Source organism: Gastrolobium bilobum, unplaced genomic scaffold (genome assembly GCF_033153095.1).
Source record: "Gastrolobium bilobum isolate Gb01-03AN ecotype WA unplaced genomic scaffold, APGP_CSIRO_Gbil_v1 utg26223, whole genome shotgun sequence".
Classification (NCBI taxonomy): Eukaryota; Viridiplantae; Streptophyta; class Magnoliopsida; order Fabales; family Fabaceae; genus Gastrolobium; species Gastrolobium bilobum.
Genome location: NW_026895900.1, coordinates 38,765 through 55,711, shown reverse-complemented (window position 1 = coordinate 55,711; position 16,947 = coordinate 38,765). Strand labels below are relative to the sequence as shown.

The following is a 16,947-nucleotide window of genomic DNA, read 5'->3' as shown; positions in this document are numbered from 1 at the left end:
CCAAATATTCTGTCTACCAAGGAATACGAAAATGGCACACAAAGATGAGTTCTTTGCACCCAAAGATGACTCTTTGAAGCTCAAAAAGTCATCACCAAAGGCTCTCACCTAGGGGTGTAAATGGGCTGGGCTGGGCTGGGCTTTGGCCATCCTGGCCCAAGCCTACGTCAAAAAAAATTTAGCCTATCTGGCCTACTGGCCTATTAAAGGCTTTATTTGTAGGCCAAGTCCGGCCCATTTTCAAAAATAAGAAAGCCTGACATGGCCTACAGGCCTTGTAGGCCTCCCACTATATATACTAAGCAAAAAAAATAATTGTATAGAGCAAAGAAAGTTCCATTCATGCATGCACTACTTCTCATAAGAAAAAAATGACAAACAAGAAAGAGTCAACATAATACCTCAGCTCTAGAATGTATATCATAGAGGAATAGAGTCAAAGAAATGGGAAAAATAAGAAAAATACAATTACTAGATGCTGAAATAAAGTCTACAAGAGAATGTCATTCATCTAAAAATCTTTAAACCACCATCAAGACAAGGGAAAGAAGAGTATTATTGAAAGATCTTCATCAGTAACATCATAATCCAGCAAGGTACCCATTGTTCCATGGTATTAAGTTGCAACAACATGTAAAATTTGGAGACATTAGACAAGTTTTCCTTTCATAAAATAAAATAGCACAAAAAGTAAGAGATATTGCTATTTGGCACTTTGTGTCTTTGCCACATAAAATAAATATTATTTTATTATTTTATTTTAATAAATTAAATAGGCCAGCCTACAAGGCTGTAGGCCGGGCTTGACAAAATTGGCCTATGGCCTATTTATTAAAAAAGCTATTTTATAAGCCTAAGCCTACTCTACTTTTCTGAAAGGCTGGGCCTGGGCTGGGCTCAATGTAGGCCGGGCCGTAGGCTGGGCTGGGCCAGCCTGGCCCATTTACACCCCTACTCTCACCACACCACTACCAAAACAACAACAAGAACCCACCAAGGCAGTAGCAAGGACTCAGAAATGGTGACTCCTCTCCACACAAGAAAGCTCACACAAGACCAAGGTATTTTGTGAAGAAAACAAGAGCAAAGGTGCTCACTTTGGCTCACCAAGTGGAGAAGAAGGGTGGCAAGGGTGGCTGGAGGTGTTTTAGAAAAATAGAGGCACGTAGGGTGGCAAATCAGACCTACGATCATGTGCCTCTTAAGTATATATAGTCATTTAAGAATAAAACACACAGTATTAGCGCTAAATGCTACGCTTAGCATTTTAATCCCAAACTTAGGATTCAGAACCTACTCAATTTTACAAGATTTATCATATTTTTATTTTATTTTTCGCAACACCTTTCCGGTACACTCTTTTCCATAGCCAGTATCAGTTCTGGCACCAGTTCTCATTATTTTAACTTGAAACTTGAAATCACAGTCCTACATATTATTCTAGGAATATTAATGCGCTTATAATAATTTTCTGGGATACTTTATCGGCACGCATTTATACCGACTAGCAGAATCGGTATCTGTACTTTTCGTTAGAAAAGCGGCTTCCAACATTATTACTCACTTACTACAATCATTAAAGCCTCATAATAATTATTAGGGTCAATTATGGAATTATTTCTTAATTTCACATAATTAATTAATTAACTTCCTTAATTAACGGTGCGGGTTCTTACACATGACAATGTCAACCTTGGAAGCAGAATTTATTGCTTTAGATAAAGCCGGTGAAGAAGCCGAATGACTTCGTAATTTTATTGAGGATGTTCCTAATTGGCCAAAATCGGTACCAGCCGTATGCATACACTGTGATAGCCAAGCCGCTATCGGAAAGGCCAAGAACGTCATGTGTAACGTTAAGTCTAGACATATACGTCATAGACATGATACTGTAAGACAACTACTCTCGAATGGAATCACTACAATTGACTATGTGAAGTCTAAAGAGAACATAGCGAATCCGTTAACCACAGGGATTCCTAGAGAATTGGTTGAGAATTTGTCGAAAGGAATGGGTTAAGGCCTATCAATTGTTGATCATTGCGGTAACTCTACCTTGATGAGTGGAGATCCCACGAACTAGATTCAAAGAGACAACTAAGTGATGATTGACTGTTAAAACACTACGGAGTTTCTATAACTCATACTCATTCCTATGACAAGACAGTATATTTATGAGGGTAAGCATTTAGGCTTTTAATGATTCTTTAATCTGATATGTTCAGATGATGTATTTTGAGTGACATCACAAGCAATCACCTATGTGAGTGTGAAGAGAGGGCCACTTCTATGAGAATTTATAAAGGCCGATTCTCTAGAACACTCGCAGAACCAGACAGGTGTGCCAAGGCCAAAATGGGCACAACAATGAGGACCAACAATGCTAGAGAAGCAATTGTGTGACTTATATTGTCTAGGTATACACTAAAGGTCGACGGTTCAAGTCGCCCAGACCACCGATTGACTGAGTATATCCGATAAGTTTCACTAGGGAAGGTTCAAAGGAAACTCTACCTATCTCGATGCAATTGTTTCTCGTTTAGGAAATTACACTTAGCATTTATATTCTTATGCATTTTAGTCACGATGAATTGACTTTTTATCTATGTGGGGGATTGTTGGAATTTTTATAGACATCCTATGGGTTATGAATAAGAAGTGGGTTAAGGAAGAAAAGAAAAGAGGGAAGTTGAAGGGGTGTGTGGATTTTAAGAAGTCCCACATTGGACAACTAGTAAGAGGTGAGAGAATTTATAAGCTCCCACCTCATACTCCTAAATTTCCCCTTGGGGAACTACACTTTTGTGGAGGGAAGAGGAGCTAGGTGGCATTTGGTCCACCACACACATGTGCGCGCGCGCCACCGTCGCTGTCGGATCGGTTCGGTTCGTACGTGTGTGTGAAATAAAAGTAATTTTTATTAAATTATTTTATTAATTTTTTGTCCAAAATACCTCTGTCCTTATTCGTTACTTCCCTTCAGATTCTTCAACCCAAACGTTTCTTTTCGCCGAGTTTTTTTGAACTTTTTGAACCTAACTGGTTCTTACCTTTCGGTTCAATCCGACGTGTTCATTCATAATTGAACCAAACCGGTCACCGGTTGTACCCGTTCATGGCTGTCAGTCACGGTGGTTCGCTGCCGGCGACGGTTCATCGTGACCGGTCACTGTCTATATATAGACCCTGACCCCTTCAGAAATTTCATCCAGTTTTCTGCACTGTTATTCTGCCAGATTTTTTCCTTCATCCGGTTTTTCATACTTCCTTCCATTTTCCGGTGTAATTCTTCTGGCATCTTGTTGTGTTCATTCGGGCTGTTGACTGGTAGTGCCACCAATCTTCAGACGCAATCCTTTCTATCTTGGGAGACATGTGTCCATCAACCTTTAGCATCAGTGAAGGGGAAAATTGTCTTAAGGAGACACTTTCTGTGGGCTCAGATTTCCTACACTATCCTGCATACATTGATCATTCTGTTCCATTATCTCCAATACTGTGAGTCTGTTCTTAATTTTACTATTGCGCTGTGTTTTGTGATTATTAATCTCGTATGCTTTATACACGGGTTCAAACCTCTTAGTGATTTCTAATATCACCCACTGTCTGAATAACAGTTAATACATTCATGTTATCTTTGCTAGTTGTGGGGTGAAAAAGTCAGCATATTATTTGTTGTAATTCAAATATTAAGAGTTCTTCATTGTTTTCCTTTCCCTATCATCTTTGTTATTGTATTTTCTTCAGCTTATACATGCAGATTTTCAATTTGGACAGGGTGTAAAGGTTGATGAACTTGAGAACAATCATTTTGTCCTTGTTCATGGAGGTGTCTTTAGCTTATACCCAGTAGGATTATTTTCCTACTAGATATCTAGTGTTTCTTAACACCACCATCTTAAGCATCATTATTTTGGGCAATTTCTTAGCTAGCATTTAACCTCTAAATATGGTTTTGTGTTTTGCTATGTTCTGTTTTACAAATAATTTTATGTTCCTCTTGATCATGAAAGTGAACTAAGTTTGGTTTTCTTCTGTTTTACAAATAACCAAATGCATGTCTCTTTGGGTCATGTTGGTTTTGTGTTCTTTTTTCGTTATACAATAATTTCAAGTACGATCATGAAATAATTTATAATCCCAATTATCTTATCATCTCTTTGTTTGATTGACTCTAAGGTCAATTACATATATATTTCATATTAATTAACTCAAAAGTATTGCACCTAATACATATTGCTGTTTGAGCTTTCAGCCCCTGTTAAAGTTTGGTGTTAATGCCAATTCCGTTGGGTATTCCTCCTTGCTGCTACGAGTAAAGGTTTTTTTTTTTTTTTTGGGATTGCAAAGTATCTTGCTTAAAGGATATATATATAAATAATATACATTGTTTTCAAAGGAATCTCATAAGACTAACCAAAATTAAACATTTCTGACTTGTAATTTCTCATGGCAAGCCTTGGAACCTAGCAGCAAGGAGGAATACCCAAAGGGACAGTTCTAAATTAGTGTTGTAGTTGTAGGAATCAAGTTCTAAAAATTGTTATCTAATTTTACATCTAACTATTATCATGTTTTCTATACTATATATTGCTTGTAGATATTGAAATCCTACTATAAAATTGAAGTCCCATTGCATAAAAGGATAAGAGAGTGTTCGATAATTATAAGGACCAAGGTATACTTTTACCTTATACTTTCATTTTTTTTCCTATCATTTTTCTGTTTTTATTACCTATTATTTTTTATTGTATGTTGTATTGTATTTCATGCATTTTCCATAGTTTCCTATTCAATAATGACTTCTATATTGTTTTAAGCACAATATTAACACCAGATTACTTATGTTAATGCAGTTAACCGAGCTAAATTCTCCTAGCCAACTTTCTTCATATCATGCTATTCATCAGCTATATTAGATTATTTATGTTTAAATATATATATAGTTGTATTAACATTAATTACTTTTATGATTAATTTGTAAGAGACTTAATAACTTTGTTTTAGTCATATATTTTGATCTATTAATTTTTAATGTTAGACTTTCTAAATTGATTTTTATTATTTGTATTTATTTTATAATTATATTTTATTTTTTATATATTTAATATTATAATAACAGATTTGATTATAAATAATGAAATTTCTTATAAAGTAAATAATCATCCAAACCACCGCAAATATTTAATTCAAATTATATAATTTTAATGAAGGGTAAAATATTTCTCAGGTCAATGAAGTAAATTATCTCTAATAAACATAAAACGACGTTATTTTGTGCATAGAAATACTTTTCCCTTCGATGAATTCAACAATTCAGTGGCCAATGCTTATAGACCGTCTTTTTAAATATTAAACGATTTATTCTATCATACTACTCTAAGGTGGTTAGTTATATATAGTGGCGGTTTGTTTCTGGTGTCGGTTATTCGACTGGTTTTGAAAACAGTGGTCAAAATATTTAACGACACCACATTCAAAGTTGGTTTTGGAATGGCCACTGTATTGTTTAGAGTCCATTTGAACCGCCAAAATAGACTAAAATAAGTGACTCTAATTCCTGTTTTGGGTGAAGGGTCTTATGTCATATTTGTCATTTTAGATAAATACTTTTTCTATTAATATATGATTAAAAATTAAAAAAAAAAATTCTCTTATCATAGGAAATAGAATTATCTCTACCAATTCTAAAACTATGTCATTTTTTGGCAATTGAGAGAATTAATGGAAGATATTTTAGAAAATTTATTTGTTTTTTTGTTGTATGAATTTTACAAATTTTTTTTTCAAAAATATAAAATAAAATATACCAAAATAACCTTCATTAATTTTCAACCCTCGTGACGTAGTTTTAGGGTTGTTGAAGAAACGATAAACTCTTAAATATTTCCAATATAAAAAAAGTAATTAAATATTTCTTTACATATTCATATAACTACAATCAATTGTAAGATGCTTGAATGGAATTTCTTTTCACTATAAAGAAATCTTAAAATTATTTAATTTTAGATTTCAGCTAGCTGCCCAGAAACCATGAAAACCTAGGGGGAAATTTAAGTGCCTTGGAATTTCAAGTCTTGAGACAAGGGCATTGGCTGCTCCTATCCTTTTTGGGTCCAAGATAACGAGATAACATCTCTGCATTGAAACAGCGTACTGCAAAACAAATAATTAATGTAATCATTAGAAACTTTTATAATTCGTAAAGCACCTACAAAGCCTTCTGCTTACTGAACAAAAACTCTTTTTTTTTTTTTGGAAATACTGAACAAAAACTCTTTTACAAAATAGTCAATCTCCAATTTAAATTATAATTAAACAAGTTTTAAGTGTAGATAAATTTATATGGGTGATATTATATTTACAATTTCTTTTCTCTTACAATTATTTTTATAGTTGTTAGATTAAAATCAAATCAACGATTAGTCGTTGATTTGATTTTGATCCAAAAATCATAAAATTGATTATAAGTATAACTTCCAAATTATGTTTAAAGGGAAACAGAGTTACGGAAACAACTAATTATGAAAACAAAATAATAATAATAATAATAGTAACTTTCGTCATTCTTATTAAATTACTCTTTACAACGTATATTCTTTCACGAAGCTAGACAGTTATCCGAAATTTGTTATTTGTTATTATATTGAATTTTTTAAATAATATTTTATGGGTTCGCTTTTTCTGCATATCTGTAGTAAGTCTAATACGACGTCGTTTTGGGCAGAAATCATAGTGTTTTAGTAATTTTAATTTATTTCAGGATTATTATAATCTCTATAATTATAATTTTTTAATCTTTCAATCCCAAAATGATGTCGTTTTGAAAGTAAATGTAAATAACTTATATGTGTTGGGAGGAGGATACTGAGAAAAGGAAAGGTTTGGAAAGATATGGAGGAAGAGAACACTTTTATTACTACACAACTCTTTTAGTTTTTGGCTTGATTACAAAATGATGGAGGACACACCTATTTATACTAGTGGCACCTCCTTAACCAATGGCTAGGATTATGCTAACACAATTCTCATCTAATGGCTACAAATCATTCTCTAGAATTCTCCACAATTTTCCTAGCCTAGATATTTCCATGGTAGTTTCTAGGTTGAACTATTTTAGATATTTCCATAGAGTGATCTAGAGTGGATTACTCTAGAATTTGGGCTAAACTACTCCTGAAGATTATTCTAGAAGTTGAGCCAAATAATAACTAAGCCCAATGGACCAAAAACTAATTAAATCAAGTTTATTTATTTATTCAACACCCCCTTAAACTTGATTTTGTAAACCAATCATATTTTGTGGAACACATTTGTCCGGTGGCTTTGGGATTGGTGGAAGATAAACAATCTTTATCGGTGTTTGTGGCGTCTCCGGTACATACACGATCTCTGCTAAATTTGACCAAGTAATCCTTGGTTTTTCCCTTTGCTCATTCTCCAAAATATCTTCTTTCTTTTGCTTTTCTGGCACATCAACGAGAGTTTATTTTTCTTTTATTGGAATTATTTCTCCTTTGTTTGTCTTCTTTGTTGGTACTTCCCCTGACTTGTTGCTACTGCTCCTTGGTTTCACTTTCTGTTTAATTTCTTTGTTGTTGTTGCTTCTTCCTGTTGTTGGTGTAGATGCAAGAGTTGTTGGAGGAGTTTGATCATTTCCATCTTGAACTGTTTGCCCTTCTGAGAATACGTCTTCAACTTTTATTTCTTCAGTTGCTATATGCTTTTTCTTGGTTGTCATTCTTTCATCCAATATGAAATTTCTTTGGGGTTCTATCTTTGATTCTGCCAGTGTTAGTACTGCTTCATTCTCCTCTTCTTCCTTACGTTCCTCATCATCGTCACCAACGTCGTCAGGATCACCACTACGCTCGTTGTCACCTTCTCCTCCTCTTTTTTCTTCATATTCTTTCATCAAATCAGATTTATTTATCCACTCAGTAGCTTCTGTATCTTCTTCCATATCATCAATATTATCAACTTCAGCTTCAGTTTCTTCTTGATGTTCTTCTTCTCCCATAGTCTCTGATTTCTCTGACTCCAATTCATTTTGGATATCGAATTCTGATTTTGGATTGCTTGATTCTGAGTCTAGATACCATGTATTCTCTTGTTCTCCTATATTGTCATTGCGTACCATTAACATAGTGCAATCTTCTTGACTCCTTTCCCCCACATAGTTCGTCTTCTCCTCAATTTTCGTTGTAGGAGTTCTACATTCATAAGCATAATGGTCGAACCTTTGACAACTGTAGCATTTGATTTGAGACTTGTCACGTCTTGGTTGCGAGCTACCTCTTCCACGATCTCTTGTTGAGCTTTTTCCTCGATCTTCATTGGCATAATTGTTGTTGAAGCCTATACTTCCACGTCCACGACCTCTTCCTCGACCACGATATCCTCCTCGTCCTCTTGTGTTGCCAAAGTCTTCTTCCTTTTCTTTGAAGTTGAGTTGTGTCTTGAGTAACTGTTCACCAACCCCTTGCTTCTTCTTTTGCTTCTCCTCATATGCTTGTAAGGAGCCCAAGAGTTGCTCTGTTGTCATAGCTTCCAAATCTTTTGTTTCTTCTATGACAGTGACAATATGATCGAATTTTGAATCTAAAGATCGCAAAATTTTCTCCATAATTTTAACATCATCTATCTTTTCACCATTTCTTTTTAATTGATTAGTCACCGTCAAGACTCTAGAAAAATAATCGGAGATACTTTCGGCATCTTTCTTGTGTAAAGTTTCAAACTCACTTCTTAGAGTTTGAAGACGTACCTTCTTGACCGGCTCAGCCCCCTTGTAAGAGGTTTGTAGCTTCTCCCATGCTTCTTTTGTGGTGGCTGCCTCCGAAATCTTCTCAAAAGCATCTTCATCCAATCCTTGATAGATGAGATAGAGAGCTTTCTTGTTTCTCTTTCTTGAATCCTTCAAGCTATCCCTTTGAGTTTGGGATAGAGTGACTCCTTCTTTTGGCTCATCGTAGTCTTTCTCTACCACTTCCCACACATCTTGTGATCCAAGGAGGGCCTTCATCTTGATGTTCCAATTATCATAGTTGCTCTTGGTGAGCATAGGGACTTGGAAAGGAACCATGTTGCTACTAGCCATTTCTCTAGAAAGGATCTTAAGGCTCTTGATACCACTGTGTTGGGAGGAGGATATTTGAGAAAAGGAAAGGTTTGGAAAGATATGGAGGAAGAGAACACTTTTATTACTATACAACTCTTTTAGTTTTTGGCTTGATTACAAAATGATGGAGGACACACCTATTTATACTAGTGGCACCTCCTTAACCAATGGCTAGGATTATGCTAACACAATTCTCATCTAATGGCTACAAATCATTCTCTAGAATTCTCCACAATTTTCCTAGCCTAGATATTTCCATGGTAGTTTCTAGGTTGAACTATTCTAGATATTTCCATAGAGTAATCTAGAGTGGATTACTCTAGAATTTGGGCTAAACTACTCTTGAAGATTATTCTAGAAGTTGGGCCAAATAATAACTAAGCCCAATGGACCAAAAACTAATTAAATCAAGTTTATTTATTTATTCAACAATATGCATTAACTGCAGAAATATTTTTCTGATGTGTTATATATGGGTTTGTTTTTCTAAAGTTAACTACTAGAAAAATCCTGTATAGCAAGGGAATTGCTATGAAAATTCCGTCGCTAATTTCATCCTCGCAACTACTTTCCCTCGCAAAACCGTTTGCGAGGGAAAGTAGTTGCGAGGATGAAATTAGCGACGGAATTTTCATAACAATTCCCTCACTATACAGGATTTTTCTAGTATATTTTAGATAACTTTATCTAATGTTCATCGAAACGACGTGGTTTTGAAGCGGAAATCATGATTTTTTGTAATTTTAATTTATTTCAGAGTTATAATAGTTTTTATCATTCTAATTTTTAATTTTTCAACAAAAAACGACGTCGTTTCGATGAACATTAGACAAAGTTATCTAAAGTAACATTCTATACTTTTTTCTCTTTATATATATAAAGAACCTATAAAATTCGTACTAACCTCAACAACAAGAAGGTAGCCATCATCCTCTTCGTCACCTTTGGGAACAAAAATAGGCTCACCAATGAATCTTCTACTTCCAACACTCCAAGTTTGTACAGAATCACTCATTAAATCTAATTTCAAAACAGTATCGAAAGGAAAACTTGGCAATGTTTTGCGAGATCCTAAGGTAGTTGCAGCATAGAGATATTTGTTTTTCTTGCCAGAAAATTCAGGATTGATAGCAGGAAAGTCTGAGGATTTCTTCCATTTCTGCATGGTCTTTACGTTACATTCTTGGCAATTGTAGTCAGAATCTAATTTTATAGAGACCTGCATTATATTGAATAACATATTGAGCAAAGTGCTATATAAATGCTAGGAAAGCCCAGATATTAACGATGTATAACTCTTAAAATCTGAATATGGCCTTGTTTTATTTCTTTTATTAATTCCAAGAAAAAAGCCGTTAAAATCAAAATGGGTATCATATTAATCCTTTAAACATGATAGCAATATTTGAAATGACTTAAAATTCATTGAATATTTGACGGGAAACTATTGATAATTTTGATGAAAAAATAATGAAGCATGCCTTATATAATTATGACCCGGAAAAGAAAAAAGAAAAAAAGACAGACTAGTTGGAAACGTAACACATACATAGTGATTAGTGAGAGAAGGAATAAAGGAGAGGGAGCATCAATACCTGAATAAGATGAGGCAATAATTCATTTTCACCTTTTACATTCATTATTGATGGGTCTAGCTTCTGGTTTTGCCAATTGTATCCTGAAAATTAACCAAAGGAGAGTTTTTATTAGAAACACTTGTGTGTATGATTAAGAATGTCATTTTTTTATTTTTTTTTTATTTACTTTTATATAAATTCATACCCCATCCAATTCAATCTTAGTCAAACCCAAGCAATTGCCAATTAAATTTACAAGTAGAACCACGAATTTATTTGAATATCTCTTTGCACAGACATGCATATATATCAATGTATATAAACTATATACCAAATAGCTTGCGGAAATTGAACCACTGGTAAGAGCAAGCAGAGGCTAGTATTTGGATTTCCGAATTCCCATGAGCATGTTTAACTTCAAAGGCATTGCCAACATGCATTAGCCATAATTGTGAAGGTGCTTCAACTGGTTTTCTCCAGTCTCTCTCTTTGCCTTTAATTTTGTGTGGGAACCTAGGAAGCAAGTATATGGGCGATGTGCTCTTACTTGGGTTTACTGTTAATGCTGATATCATTGGAGATATCCCACACACTGCTCCCATTGATCCTGAACAATATTTAAGGCAGAGTTAATTCTATGACATATTGAGATAACTTCCCATAAAAAATTCGTTTACTCGTGATTTTGTTTCCATGCACGTACTATCAAGGAGAGTTATATCAAAAGTGGTTACTTAAAATTATTATTATCATATATATATATATATAGGGGCATGATCATCTTACATCGGTGTAAGAATAATAAGTCTTACATTAATCTTAACCATTGATTTTCTGCATCTAACGGTTAAGATTTATTAGGTCTCACTCATTAATTAATTTTTAATTTCCAATAACTCTCAACCGTTAGATGCACGAAAATCAACCGTTAAGATTGGTATAAGATTTATTATTCTTACACCGGTGTAAGTTTATCCTATCCATATATATATATATATATATATATATATAGGAAAAATATTTTCTCATGCTGCATGAGAATTCAATTCTCATGTTGTGAACCTTCTATTTGTGTGCCAAATTTTTTTTTTCTTTTTTTAATAAATGTGGGATCCACTACTAGTTGAGTCACAACATGAGAATTCAATTCTCATGCAACATGAGAAAATCAAACTCCATATATATATATATATATATATATATATATATATATATATATATATATATATGGGGTAAATATTTCTACAGTCACTTTAGATAAGATTATCTACAGCTACCATTTATAACTATGTTCTCTCGGGAGAACATAGTTGCTTTTCAGAATTTGTTTGCTGACGTAGAGAGAAAAAAAACAACTTTAATGTTATAACTATGTTCTCCCGGGAGAACATAGTTATAAATGGTAGCCGTAGATAACCTTATTTAAAGTAGTTGTATAAATACTTTTTCCTATATATATATATATATATATATATATATATATATATATATATATATGATTATTTTACGCTAATATAAATTAAATTGTCAATCTTATTATTTGATCTTATATGAATCTTATGGTTCATATGATTAATAAATTAGAACTGTTAGATCCAAGTAGATTAATTGCTAATATTTGGTTTAAAATTTATTATTATGTCACTAGTATAAAATGATCATTTCCCTATATATATGTATGTGTACATGATCATTTTGCATCAGTATAAATTACTCGTAATTTTTATTGTTGATCCCATTTATATTTAATTTCTCTAATTTATTATTTATGTCAGTTATTGGATAAAAGTAGATTAATGATTAAAAAAATATGTAATACAATATGATTAATTATTTTTAAATAAAAGTTAAGATTCAAGAAATATATATTTTAAAATTACTCTACACAATATATTAATGTGAAAGGATATATGTTCAATTAGAAAAATAGGTTTTCCGCTTGACTTATCTAATTATTGATATCAATAAGGAAAATGATTATTTACTTTGTGATATGCAACGTTCATAAATTTGCTACAAAACAAAGAAGAAAATCTTGTAATAATTAGCACAAATCAATTCTTACCCAGTACATCAAGTTTTATGCGATTGGCAAATACTATGTAGTGGGTCTCCGTGAAAGCCCAATCATGGATCATCAAGTGATCTGGTATTCTGAACTCTTTCTTCTGTACTAAATTGAAATTACTGTCATATTCTGCAGAGTAAAAAAAAAATAGCAAGAATTAACTGCAAAATCAGAACTAGGTAAATAATTAAGTTAAACTTGTAATTAAATAAAAAGGAAATTGAATATTTTCCGTTCTTATTATTTACCACTAAATATAAAAATACTCCGAGGAAGTAACATGTCTTCTGCATTGCACGACACAGTGAGTAGCCTACTCCTGCTAGAATCAACCTTATAATGAGACAAGAGTCTCCTTGGGGGCATCTTAAACACTCCTGTATTCAATGAAACAAAGACAAATAAAATATTTTAATATTTTAGAATATTATTAACCTATTAAGAATATTAAACTGTTGTTGCCTTGTGCAAAGATCCATTAGTAGAATTCAATTTTGTACAACTTATGTAAATTAATTTAAGAGAGTTTGTATTGACTTATCAAAAAAGTTATTTTTATGACTTTTTTATTTTAAAAGTTTTTTTATAAAAGCTACAACTATTTAAATTAAAAAAAATATATATTTGATTTTTGACTTTTTTATTGCATGACACAGTGAATATAGCCTACTCCTGCTAGAATCAACCTTATAATGAGACAAGAGTCTCCTTGGGGGCATCTTCAACACTCCTGTATTCAATGAAACAAAGACAAATAAAATATTTTAATATTTTAGAATGTTATTAACCTATTAAGAATATTAAACTGTTACATTTGTTGCCTTGTGCAAAGATCCATTAGTAGAATTCAATTTTGTACAACTTATGTAAATTAATTTAAGAGCCCGTTTGTATTGACTTATCAAAAAAGTCATTTTTATGACTTCTTTATTTTAAAGGTTTTTTCTATAAAAATTACAGTTATTTAAATTTAAAAAAATATATATTTGATTTTGATTTCTGTATTGCATGACACAGTGAGTAGCCTACTCCTGATAGAATCAACCTTATAATGAGACAAGAGTCTCCTTGGGGGCATCTTAAACACTCCTGTATTCAATGAAACAAAGACAAATAAAATATTTTAATATTTTAGAATATTATTAACCTACTAAGAATATTAAACTGTTACATTTGTTGTCTTGTGCAAAGATCCATTAGTAGAATTCAATTTTGTACAACTTACGTAAATTAATTTAAGAGCCTGTTTGTATTGGCTTATCAAAAAAGTTCTTTTTATAACTTTCTTATTTTAAAAGTATTTTTTATAAAAGTTATAGCTATTTAGATTTAAAAAAAAAATTTAACTTTTGACTTCTACTTTTTTGATAAGGTAAAATTTTTAGTTTAAAAAAAATAGATTTTTGACTTTTTTTATGACTTATGTTTTTTTTAAAAGCAGACATCCAAACAGATTTTTTATAAGAAGTACTTTTTTTTTTAAAAAAATGTAGCTTTTGAAGAAAAAAAACTCATCCAAACAGCTCCGAAAAGAAAAAGCTGTATCTAATTTTCCCTTGGTAAACTACAATGATCCTCAGAATAAACTATTTTAGGAGACACAGCTTGTAAGTACTCCAGCTAACATGTACCTTGGAAAATGTATACCTTGTGCCACTAACTTTGCTAGTAAAAGTGTCATAAAACCATATTTAAAAAAAATGTTGGAAATATATTGGAAGCACTATTATGGGTTGCTTAATTAGAGTCCCACCCAAGTTGTTTATTATTCTTTTGGTAATAAGTATCAAGTTGCTTAGTATTATTCAATATCATAATCACACCGTTTCGTCACCTTTGGCTTGTCTTTTAATATAAGAAACAGGAAAAGAATTCTCTTTGAATGTGCCCATTTTATCATGTCTTGTCCATGTATGTTATTGCATATGATTAAAACTCTTCTGTTCATATATGGAGAAATAAAGAGAGAGTTGTCTATATAAACAAAATTATATTGCTTCTTTATTAACAATATTTCAAGTTTTGTAACATTACTTCTGAAATACATCAATTTGTAATTAACTATAATAGCAAAGCGAATTATCAGTTATATGCAAATAGTTATAAAGTTCTAACTATTTGAATCATGACAATACTCATCACTTAATCTCTTATATATATATATATATATATAATGCATTGATAAATTTTCATTACTGGCTACACTAACTAAAATTAGAAAAATATATGTTACTTACCTATATTTATTCCATCCCATGTTTTTATTTTTAATGTCACATAAATCAACACATCTTTAATTTTATGAAAATAGTTGTTTTATGTTACACACTCATAGAATTTTGTGCTCATTTTTTTTTTTCTTTTTTAAAAAATTATGGTTCCCGTAACTTTGTTTTACCTATAACTTGTATATATGACATAAGTTTAATAAGTCCCTTAATTTTAATATAGAAGTAAGTACTGAAAATTTACTTCAAATGCAGGCTTAAGAGACAATTAATACATACCATACAACATAGGCTTTAATATGCCAGCTGCAACCTCCCAAACGTCAACACCGTGATTCTCATCATGCCCTTCCAAATCACAACTGTCCATCATGTTGTACCTCCCGATCGTATCCAACGTACCAGATTCGATCTCATATGGGTCCCCACCTTCCCACAAACACAGTAGCTTCTCTCCCCACCTTAACACACTAGTGTTTGCCACATTTTTCATGACCTTAGTATTCCCAACCTTTCTCCCACCTTTCAATACAGAAAATGGACCTCTATGTGTAAATCTCCATGTGTTGGTCTTTGGGTCATGCTCCTCCACTTGAGCTTCAGTCTTAATGTACTTAGCCATATATTTGACCTTCTTAGTAACATTATCAAAAGTGAATGCTCTTAGGTATCCATGACCATCTAGTGGATGCACCGTGGACCCATGATCATCAGCGAAAAGCCCTGGTCCGGTTAGATAGTACGTACCGGAGGGAAAATCGGCCGGAATCACGCCATCCAAGATGCGCAGGGTGATGGGTTGAGTTGTTTCAGATCTTTGTGAAACAAAGAGGAATTGGTAGTCCCAAAAGGCAGTTATGGAGTCATCAAGCTCTATACTTGGTTGAACCGGAACGGTCACACGGGTATCGGGTACGGATATGGATATCGCACGAGGAACGGTTGCTGGCAAAAAGGGGGGTGGGTGCACAGGCGGTGGTGGCCTTATGGGTGGAGGAATGTGTGATGGGGTGGTGTGGACTGGTTTGGCCTGCATTTTTGGGAGTTACTTAGGCGTTGGAATTGAGACTAGTGTTGTTGGTGTACGAAGGTGGCAAGGGATATGTGTTATATAAATATGGACATTGAATAGTTGCTATATGCAATTGCATTGTGTATTTCATTTAATTACAGATTTGCCATCCTGGATTTTGCATTTTCGGTTGCATGGTTAATTTGGTTTGTGCTCTATTAATGTTCATGTGGGGTACACGGCATTTTCAAATGTGGTGGACACCAAAATTCTTGCATTTTAAGTGGCAGACATAGTGCATTTGTCTTCTTCTTCTTTTTTTTCCCTTAATATTTAATGGCTCAAGAGAAGAGTACCTTGGTGCTCCATGAGTTAAAAGATTTATTTCTTTCCCATTTTACTATTATTTTTCTATGCCCAAGCTAGTTTTAGTTTGAGAGGAGCAATTTTAATCATCGTGTAAGAGCCGCAATGATAGCCTTCTAATTATGATGGATGTGAAGAAAAGGTGCAATTTGCATTATAATAACTCATTATATATAATATATAGTTAAGTCCACTTTTTTTGCTTTTTTATATTTCGTTGTATTTTAATTTTCAAAACACACAATTTAAAACACATATATAGTATGCGCGCACACACACGAGATATGAATGTTAATTCGACCTTTTTGAATGCAAGGTTCATAAGTATGCTCAAGGAATGCAAGGTTCTTGCATACTGTAAACAACTAATTCAATCCAAAAACTTAAGCTGTTGGGTAGCTACATTAATGATTTTATATAATCTCAACACGCCTCATCACATGAGAGTCCACTGGGCTTGAAGAGTGGATAATGTACATGTCCACCTACCTGTGCGAAAAAAGAAATTCCACTAGAGAAAGTGGGGAGCGGGGAGGATCGAACTCGGTACATCGAAGCTCTGATACTATGTAAAA

At 33.0% G+C, this 16,947-nt stretch overlaps 1 protein-coding gene across 1 annotated transcript; it reads right to left on the bottom strand.

Annotated features, from left to right (window-relative positions):
* Positions 1–6,012: 6,012 nt before the first annotated feature.
* On the bottom strand, positions 6,013–16,030 carry LOC133296753 (carotenoid cleavage dioxygenase 7, chloroplastic). The gene is made up of 7 exons (XM_061495814.1): positions 15,274–16,030; positions 13,015–13,143; positions 12,764–12,895; positions 11,030–11,305; positions 10,717–10,799; positions 10,026–10,340; positions 6,013–6,156 (listed from the first exon to the last, which is right to left on the bottom strand). Exons 1-7 carry the CDS (start codon positions 16,028–16,030, stop codon positions 6,013–6,015), a joined length of 1,836 nt encoding a protein of 611 aa, XP_061351798.1.
* Between the last annotated feature and the right edge of the window lie 917 nt (positions 16,031–16,947).

What these genes read in the sequence shown, in the direction of transcription:
- LOC133296753 (XM_061495814.1), bottom strand. Translation starts at nt 16,030, where the DNA reads ATGCAGGCCAAACCAGTCCACACCACCCCATCACACATTCCTCCACCC. An exon ending in CATAAAACTTGATGTACTGG is followed by an intron (nt 11,306 to 12,763) that starts GTAAGAATTGAT and finishes AATATTGTTCAG; the next exon opens with GATCAATGGGAGCAGTGTGT. An exon ending in TATTGCCTCATCTTATTCAG is followed by an intron (nt 10,341 to 10,716) that starts GTATTGATGCTC and finishes AATATAATGCAG; the next exon opens with GTCTCTATAAAATTAGATTC.